Source organism: Triticum aestivum, chromosome 1D (assembly GCF_018294505.1).
Source record: "Triticum aestivum cultivar Chinese Spring chromosome 1D, IWGSC CS RefSeq v2.1, whole genome shotgun sequence".
In the NCBI taxonomy this organism is placed as follows: Eukaryota; Viridiplantae; Streptophyta; class Magnoliopsida; order Poales; family Poaceae; genus Triticum; species Triticum aestivum.
In genome coordinates this window covers 416,197,837-416,207,937 of record NC_057796.1, presented here as the reverse complement: position 1 = coordinate 416,207,937, position 10,101 = coordinate 416,197,837, and the positions used below count along the sequence as shown (strand labels likewise).

At 51.0% G+C, this 10,101-nt stretch overlaps 1 protein-coding gene across 1 annotated transcript; it reads right to left on the bottom strand.

Annotated features, from left to right (window-relative positions):
• Nucleotides 1–218: 218 nt before the first annotated feature.
• LOC123172235 (protein SRG1-like) lies at nt 219–7,757 on the bottom strand. Its single transcript, XM_044589242.1, has 5 exons — nt 7,524–7,757; nt 7,244–7,422; nt 1,284–1,361; nt 854–1,184; nt 219–461 (listed from the first exon to the last, which is right to left on the bottom strand). The coding sequence occupies exons 1-5, from the start codon at nt 7,755–7,757 to the stop codon at nt 219–221; spliced, it is 1,065 nt and encodes a 354-aa protein (XP_044445177.1).
• Nucleotides 7,758–10,101: the final 2,344 nt, after the last annotated feature.

The following is a 10,101-nucleotide window of genomic DNA, read 5'->3' as shown; positions in this document are numbered from 1 at the left end:
TGAAATTATTATCATCACATACCTTTTCATGGTACAAATATACAATCATCATAACTCTTTTTTTATTAGCATGTAAACCATGCCAAAAACTGAAACATGTGTTATTGAGAAAGAGAGTGAATACACTTAGGGATGCGATGATACATGAATAGATGATGAAAACCTGTGTCGCAAAATCGCCACATTTTATTGAATGCAAGCAATGATAGCAGACTTAGTTAGACCTTCACTGTATCGATAGCCATTTTGCCTTGAGTAAAATCATTGTAATTTCTAGCAAAGTAGTCCTTGATCTTCACTTTTGTGTACAACGCCGACCTCTTTTCATTGATCAACTGAGCCGATGGCTCGATTTCTTTCTTAGGATCAACAGAGTAGTCTAGTGCCACCGATAGTCTCTCTTTCTTTGTGTTTGTCACGACCCTATGCACAGGGCTTTTTAAGATCCCATTGCTCATTATCTATGTCACAAAAAGCTTAACCTTCATCAGCCTGGGAGGTTATATATTTTGGAGAAAACTCAGTGTTGAAGATTTGAAGTTTCGAGATTCCCTCCATGTAACTTGGACTATCATGTTTCATATGGATGTGGTAGAATATGCTTATAATTGTGTTATACTTTGAAATCATTTTTCATGGAAAAGCAAACCATAATGTCTTTACCTGATCAGCCTATGCACTAGTTTATACGTACCACCTCCGTTCATGAATATATATCGGTCCTAGATGTAGTAAACTTTGTAACTTTGACTAGTACTCAAAAACTATCTACATTGCCAATTAAGGTGGAAATAAATAATTATTTTACAAAACAATACATTTTCAGGATATAGATTTGATTTCACAAGCGTACCTCAGTTTGATCTCCTATAATCAGGAGTAATGTGTGAGGTACGATCGGTACATCCCACCAGACCCCATCTTTGAGAACTTGAAGGCCACCAATCCTGTCATCGACCATGAGGACTGTAACAACAGTTCCATCGGAGTGGGGCTTAAGGCCAAACACGAGCTCCGGCCTTGGACACTCCGGGTAGTAGCTGCACCTCGCGTTAGTAAGAGGCCTCTCTCCAAAGTGTTTCACAAAGTAATCATCGTCGTTAAGTTCCAGCAGCTTCGCCATTGCCCTGAGCAGATCGTCCTTCACTCCCCCACATTTCTTCGTAAACTCGTGCAGAGCATCCCTGCAACAATAATATATTTCTCATGATGACATGATTCGTCAACAAATGCTCTCTCGAGCCAGGAAATTGGTGAAGACATTGCTCTGTGGGGTCGATCACCTAAAGGTTTTGGGCTGGGCTGGCCAGAGGGCGACGTGCCGCTCGTCCTCTGGCTCCACCTTGAGGTAGAGGCGGTCCCACCATCCCATCCCGACGCCGGCCACCACCAGCCCCCCGCGCCCTTGCCTGCTTCCACCTCCTCCGGCTTGCCTGCCGCTGGATTTCATCCCTCAGGTTGTTTCTGCAAGCGTGTCTTCGCTGCCGGGTCAGGAGGGCGCCAGATCCAGGTCGTTCGTCCGTTCGTCTCCGCCCCAAGGCCAGATCCCAGGGGATGCACCGGAGGTGCTGGTGCCGGAGACGCTGCTCGAGCTCCAGGGAGCCCAGCCGCGGCTGGCTTCCATCATCATCGTCCCGCCATCTCGCGGCCATGGCGCCTCGTCCTCCTCCTGCAGCGGCTCCTCGGCGGATGCGAGGCGTGATGCTGATGCGACCGGCGAGGGATGGCAACTCGTGTGCTCCCGGCGTGGCCCGCGCCTCCTGCCCCGGCCCCTGCTCGGCGTCCCCTTCCTGCCTGGATGCACGGAAGATGCTGCCGCTGCCTATTTCCGGGTCATCGTGCTGTGGTCTGTTGGGATCCCTTCAGGTGCTCCCGCTGCCTCTGGCCAGGTCATCGTGCTCGAGGATGCACCAACGCATTGCGTCCGCTCAGCGACTTGAAGACCCTGCGGCGGCCTGCGACATCACCACCCGTGGCTCCCCTCGCTCTCCGGCCACCGGCTCGTGGTTGGCCTGCTCCTCCGCAAGCCCAGACGCCGCCCTCGTCGGCATGGCCGCAGCTCGGTGACGCTGCTCTACGGGTGGGAGGTTCCACTGCTCCGGATGCGTTGAAGCAAGCACCTCTCTGCTCAGGTCACGCGGCGACTGTTTGGCTCGCGGGGGCGCAATCCGATGCTTCTTGCAAGGCCGTGGCAATGGCCCTTGCGTCTGTGATAGGCGCGAGCATCGCGGATGTCAGGGTGGTCCGTCAGTTTGTGGACAATGTTGTTGCCGATCATACAGTCTCTCGTGATTCTTCCCCGCCCAAGCAAGCGCCTCAGTCGACCGTGTTGGTGGCTGATTCTACTGCGAATGAAGCTCTCTGCATTTGCTCTCCGGCTAGGCCCGTGCTCCCCTCGTCGTCTTCATCTGCATCGCGCCCTCCAGGATTTGAGGCCTCTCCCTTGATGAGCTCCGCTACGCAGACTCCACCCTTGATCACCGACGCTTGCCGCACACCATGCAGCGTTGCAGCTGAGGATGACTGCTACCCTGCTGCTGATATGGTTGTGGTGTCCCGTCACCGCTCTGCCGAGCCTGCCCCGGCCGTGGGGCATGCCGCGGTGCTCCTGGGCTCTGGCTCTGCAAGTGGGGACGCGGCACGCGCCGTCGAATCGCTGCCTGTGCTTGCCCCTCCTTTGGCCACTGATGGGCACGGCTGGAGCCCGGCGGGTCCGACGCCTCCCCTGATGTCCAGTGGTCCGTTGCGGCGCACACCATCGCCGGTGCGGCTGCGCAGGGCTGCCGTTGCTGCTGGTGGTGCGGTGGGCTTGCAGTGCCTCGCACCACTTTTCCAAGAGCGCCAAGACGCCATCCTGCCCTCCCCTACCCCAAAAACTGTCAGGGCGCCAGTGGCTCGTCGGAAAACAATGGCTGGGATCAACATCTCCAAGACCGGTGGAGGCTTCTCCATCAGCAAACCGCGGGCTGCAGGCCGCCCAAAGGCGCCTCCGGCGGCCAGGGCGGCTGAGATGCTAGTGTGCCACACCTTAGGCATTGTCAAAGGATGGGGAAGACGTCACTAACGCCGCGATGGATGCCTTCGCGGAGCGATTCAAGGAGCAGCTGCCGCCTGACGTGATCGTGGCCATGCGAGGGCTGTTTAAACTCGACAACGACAGCGCGACGGATGTTGAGGAGGCCCTCATTGCGCATGGAGGGGGAGGTGCTCTCGATCTGGAGACGAGCGATGCCGGCACCGCGGCTCAGCAGGCGGCCACCTGACTGCTCGTTGGCTCTGTCCAGCTGGGGTTTCTTAGTCTCAATATGTTAGTACAAAATCATGAGCTGCTAGGTGTTTGGTCCATGTGTAAGGGCGCTCTGTGTGTTTGGAGTAGTCTGTATGTTGGCCTGTGGCCATGTATCCTTAGTGGGCTACGTTCTGTTTCCTCTGGATGGCAATGTTCTGCTGTATGTGCAACTTTCAAACCTTGGCTGTTCTCTGTGCGTCCCAAACATGTTCATGCCCCTGTTGCTGCTGCTTCGGCCACCTCCGCCATGTGGCCAGGCTACAAGGTGCTCCTGGTTTTAATATGATAGAACAACCGATCAATTTCCTGAGCTGGAACGTGAGGGGTCTCAACTGCCCGGATCGACGCTCCACTGTCAATGCCACGATCGCCTCCTCGTCCTGTCATGCCGTTTGCCTCCAAGAGATAAAGCTCCAGCATGTCGATCAGTTCACGGCAACCTTCCTGGGCGGGCATAGGCTGCATAGCTTCGCGCAGAGGCCAGCAACTGGTACCAGGGGTGGCATCTTGATGCTTTGGGATGATCTGCTTGTTGATCTTTCCTGCATTAACTTCACTACGTACTGCCTTTCTGCCATGGTCCGGGTGAGAGGGACCGACGTCCTCTTCAAGATCACTTCCGTCTATGGCCCCACGGATTACTCCTGCAAAGATGCTTTCTTTGCCGAGCTACTGGCAGAGAAGCCGCCACCTGGGACGGCGTGGCTTGCCACCGGAGATTTCAACCAAATATACCGGGCTAGAGATAAAAACAAGAGGAATGTTAACCGCAGTAGGATCAATCGTTTCAGGGCAACACTTCAGAGCTGTGAGCTCAAAGAAATTCACCTCCAAAACCGGAGATTTACGTGGAGCAATGAGAGGGCAAACCCTACCTTGTGCAAACTAGACTCGTTCTTTTGCAATGCCGGGTGGGACACAACCTTCAACACCCATGTCCTTAATGCGCTTTCCTCCTCCCTCTCCGACCACTGTCCGCTACTTCTTGCCGACAACAAGGGACCAAGAAGACCTCGGGTCTTTAAATTTGAAAAATTTTGGGCATCCATGCCCGGTTTCAATGCGGTGGTCCAAAAGGCGTGGAACGAGAGGGTAGAACACACTGAGCCATACCAAATCCTACATCACAAGCTCAAGAAGACGGGGCTCCGCCTCTCCGAGTGGAGTAGGGGCCTTTTCTCAAAGGCTAAAATTCACCTTCAGGCAGCGCTTTTGGTGATTCTACGCCTCGACATTGCCCAAGAGGATAGGCTTCTCTCCATCGAAGAACTTGAGCTCCGAGCCAGGCTCAAGAGAAGGGTCATCGCCTTGGGTGCGCTCGAAAGATCTCGCAAGAAACAATGTGCAAGAATTTTCAATCTCAAAGAAGGGGACGCCAATACCAAGTTCTTCCACCGCCGTGTTAATGCAAGGAGAAGAAAAAACCATATACATAGAATCAAGAACAAGCTTGGTTGGGTCACCGAGCACGACGCCAAAGAGAAGCTAATCCAAGACCACTTTTCAAATGTCATGAGCAGAGGCCCTCAAAGCCGCAAAGATTTCAATTGGGAGGAGCTAAATTTCGAACCTCTCGATCTGCCTGGCCTTGACTCCCCTATGTCTGAGAGTGAAGTTCTCGAAGCGATCAACGACAATGCCAAGTGACAAGGCTCCGGGGCCGGATGGTTTCACGGGCCTCTTCTTCAAGAAGTGTTGGGACATTATCAAGCACGACCTCATGAGGGTTATCACGCGCTTTGACTCCCTACACACTGCAAACCTCCAGTGGCTAAACTTTGCAAACGTGGTGCTCCTGAATAAGAAGGAAGGGGCGGAGGGGATCGCCGATTATAGGCCCATCAGTCTCATCCACGCAATCACGAAAATTATCGCGAATGTGCTCTCCATGAGGCTCGGCCCACACATGACAAACCTCGTCTCCAACGCCCAAAGTGCCTTCATCAAAACAAGAAGTATCCACGACAACTTTTTGTATGTTCGCAATCTCGCTCGGCGCCTCCACAAGAGGAGGACACCTTCCCTCCTTTTCAAGCTTGATATTCGCAAGGCCTTCGACTCTGTTAAGTTGGAGTATTTGCTTGATCTTCTCCAACGGCGAGGCTTCCCAAGTAAATTCCGGGACTGGATCGCGGCCCTCCTTAGCTCTTCATCCTCGAGGATCGTTCTCAATGGTATTGCCGGGTGTCCCATCAAGCATGGGAAAGGTCTTCGGCAGGGAGATCCCATATCACCGTTTCTCTTCATCATCGCCATTGATCCGCTCCAAAGAATTCTAGATGTAGCTACGAGAAAGGGGCTCCTCCATAAAATCCGGGGTAGGGGAGCCGTGATGAGGACCTCTCTGTACGTGGATGACACAGCCGTCTTCTTGGCCCCGGTCAAAAAGGACGTGGACAACCTTGCAAGCATTTTGAGGGGTTTCGGAGAGGTTACGGGCCATTGCACCAATTTCCAGAAGAGTTCTATGGTGCCCATTCGCTGCAACCATCTTGATTTGGGCCGCCTAACCCAAAGTTTGCCGGCAACACGGGCTTTGTTCCCCTTGCGATACTTGGGGCTGCCCCTCTCCGTTTGGAAGCTCAAGTTGATGGACCTCCAATTTCTCGTGGACAAAGTTGCGAGCAAGTTATCAACTTATGATGGTCAAAACATCACCACCATCGGGCGAACGACCCTTGTCAAGTCCATGATCACATCCCAAGTGGTCTACCCCGCCACCCCGCTGGTCATTCCACCAACCATCCTTCTCAATGTGAACAAGATCGAGAGAGCTTTCTTATGGTCTGATTCGGACAAGACGACGGGGGCAAAATGCAAGGGGAATTGGGAGATTATTTGCCGGCCTCTTGAGTATGGGGGGCTTGGGGTTCTCAACACCGACAAGTTCACTCGGGCTCTCAGGTTGCGGTGGCCGTGGTATGAATGGAAGGATGCCACCAAGATGTGGGTGGGGATGGGAAACCCATGCGACGAGGAGGACCTCAATTTTTTCTATGCTTCCACCACCATCATCGTTAGTAACGGCGCGAAGACCCCCTTCTGGGACTCTCCTTGGCTCCTTAGCGCAAGCCTAAGGACATTGCTCCGCTCATCTATGAGGCCTCCAAGAGAAAAAATTGGAAGGTGCGGGAGGCGCTCAAGCACAATGCGTGGATCCTCAAGATCAAACCCCCCACCGTTGTTTCTGTTGAGCACGTCACACAGTTCTTCGCTCTTTGGATGCTCCTCCTTGAGGTCCATCTCGACGATCTCACCGAGGACGACATTCTTTGGAAACATACGACAAGTGGGCAATACTCGGCGGCCTCCGCATACAAGGCGCAATACCTAGGGATGGTCCTCTCACCCATGGATAAGATGGTTTGGAAGGCTTGGGCACCTTCAAAAATCAAATTCTTTGCTTGGTTGGCGCTCCAAGATAGAATTTGGACCGCCGATAGGTTGGCAAAGCGTGGGTGGCCAAATTGTGATCTTTGCCCTTTTTGCAAGAGGGTGCAAGAATGCAGACTTCACCTCTTCTACAAATGCCGCTATACTCGAAGGCTTTGGTCATTGGTCATCGAGAAATTCCTCATTCTCGGGCTAGACACTTTCGCTTGGCCTTCTTTGACTCGGTTAAAGATTGGTGGGCGAGTACTTGCGTCGACGGCACGCCAAACCGACAAGCCAAGGCATCCCTCACCATGCTCGTGTCATGGACAATTTGGAACGAGCGTAACGCAAGAGTTTTCAAACACAAGAGTGCTCCACCGACAATCTTGCTCTCCTCCATCTCTACTGAGGCCAACCTTTGGATCGTCGCCGGTGCAAAAAAGCTAGGGTCTTTAATTTTGCGACAATAATCCGCATGCCGTGTAATTGGGTGACTTGTAACAAACTCTTTTCTCTCTTATTTAATGGATGAGGCAAAGCTTTTGCCTCCGTTTCAAAAAAAAAAGGTAGAGGCGGTCAGTCCAATCAAGGATTTGGTCCGGCGAGCTCACCCGGTCATTCCCGTACCCCTCGAACTGGAACCGCTCGCCGCTGATCAGGTTGGTGTATCTCCGCTTCTCTTCGAGCGGCTGCCAGAAAAACTCCCTCGACGCGGCCATCATGTCGTCCATTACGGCGTCTACACCATGGTTACTGACCTGCAAGAAGATACATGCAAAAGGACATGGATATTCCTGCTTGGTCTTGCTCCAAAATAGTGGGGTAGTACGCAGCTGCAGCTCATAGGGTTGTCACTTACCATAAAGAGGCCCCAGGACTCGATGGCTGACCGGAGCTTCGCCGCCTCGTTTGAGGTGCCGTCGCCGTGCTTCAAAAGGCGGCCGAGGTCAATGACAGGGACCGGTGCAACGACCGCCGCGGCGAGCTGTTGGTCCTGGTGCGCGCGCACGATGTACTGGGCTGGCACGTCGGGCGTGCCGAGGGCGCCAGCAAGCTCCTGCACCGTCATCTGAACTGTCCCTATGCTTCCCATAGAATCTGAAATACCCGGTTCAATAGAAATGGGTCCCTCCCTGTTTCTGATAAAAAACGGGACGAAATTCTTAATAGAATCACGTATTACGTTGCAAGCTCAGCAGGTTAGAAATCTGCTCAGTTGATTAAGTAAGATTTGTACTCCCTCAGCAAAGAAATACGCGTGGGAACATTAAAGCTCATGGATTTTCACATCTAGCTCATACAAGGGACAAATATAGGAATTAAAAGCTCGAAGATCATGCACGATGAACTGGGAAACAGTATTACCTTCAATCAATTGGAGAGAGACCAGAGCCGGATCTTGGAACAACAATACCTCCGGTCACAACTAGCTTGTTGCAATCTACAACAATGTAACACAGCTTAAGTGTGTATTGCCGGAGGAAATAACCTGGTTTATATAGACTATTGGAGTAATTGTTAACACATGTTACACATTTGCCAGCCATGGCTTAACTTTAACTATTCGGTAAACAGAAGATTCGCACTGCAATTGGAGCTAAATTTATACCTACTATTAAAGAGAGGTGATATTTTTAGTTTCATCCTACTTCATTTGGTCCCGCTTCAATTAATTTCATATATGCTACTTAGTTTCGTTACTTGCCACCTGTTTTGGCCCAACAGAGAAAGCCCACCTGGCAGTGCATTGTGGCCCAGGCCTGAAGAGCTGTCAAGAAATAAAATTACCGATGGAAGGGTTTGATCTCATAACCTGCCTGCCGGTCACGCACAATCTGTCCAACTGATTCAGCTAGAGATACGAGAGGGTCATTTTTTTCTCCCATTGCAATGCACGAGCCTTTTTGCTAGTAAGAATAAATAAACAAGATATGTACAACGTACGAACGAATATTCACCAATGGATGCATCACGTTCTACGCATCGATCTACACACAAATATTCACCAACTCGAAATGCACCCTGCATATACAACGTACGAACTTTGAGCTAAAAACTCTTGGCAATATTGTAGGAGATTCACGGACGTGAAATTAAAGGTTCCTATAGAGGAATCTTGCGTTGAATGAATTTTCTAATCAACAAATCACGTGATTTGTTGCAGGATTGGCTGGTATTGATTCCTTCTAACTTAATTAACTTGTGACAATTAAAGCACGTCACCGACATGTCAATTTCAAACTATTAAGCGTCGTGAGCAATGACGTGGCCAACCCCTGAGGGTCTGATATGACGATGAACATACTTCGTATATGGTTTATGGAGGCGAATAAGATCATGAGTCCAAGGGAAAGAATTCTGAGTGCATGCAGTTTGATCACTATCGATATGCCTGAAATTAATGTGCATGCAAATCAGATGGTGATAGGACAGTTGATTGGGATTTATTGCTGAAATGGCCCAGCAACGACCGCAATGCTAGTCTAACAGCCAAATGCCTCAAGATAAGTCTCTAACAAACAAAGACATGATCACCGTCTTTTGGGATCCCTCCTTTCTCCAGATCTTCACCTCCCATGCATGGGTTTCCCTCCCCTCCCGCCCATTGCTTCGGCGGAGGGTTATGCGGGGAAACGCCAGTTATGAGTGTTCAACATATAGTTAGGATTTGGTCACGATGGCACCATTCAGATGGCAATGAAGACATTGTGTCAAATAATGCGCCCTTGCTTAAACCCCCTCTCGTCGGACTGGTCGGCTGCATCAAGAAGCTAGTGGGTTCGTGTCTTCCTTAGGCATATGCTCTTGTGTGGGCAACACATCTGCCACTTTTCTCGTCTTCATTCTTTGCCCCGGCGATGCGACAAAGAAGCAAGCGGTAGAAGGTTAAATTAAAAAGGATTATTTGAAGGGCTTTGATGTGTTTCTACATTTTTATTACATAAAAGGTGGGGCAATTGTTCTACGTCTGAATGCTCAGTTTGTAATCTTTTTCCTTAGTTAATATAATCCATATATTAGTGTAAATAAAACAGCCACAACCCCCTAGTCCAATCCTAAGTTAGTCTCGCACCAACGACACCCATAGCCACTCTCTTTACCCCCTCCTCTACAACCTCACTCGCCACCCTTGTTTCTTTGGCTCCTTCTATGTAATGTAGAACCACAACACTCGTCCCTTGCCATGCGCCACCCTTTATTATCCACTACCCGCGCCACCCAATACTAACATCCCCGCCGAAGATTGAGCTCCAGATCCTCGCCTCTAGTGCCACATCTAGGTCTGAACTTCCATGCTAGAATCGGACCCGTAGAAGACTAAGGCATATGAGGCGGTGATGGACGATAAGAGGACTCCAAGCAGGTAGGTGTGGGGAGAGATTCGGACATGGTGACCTGGTGGATGTGGCTCGTAACCGATAGGAGGGCATAGAAAA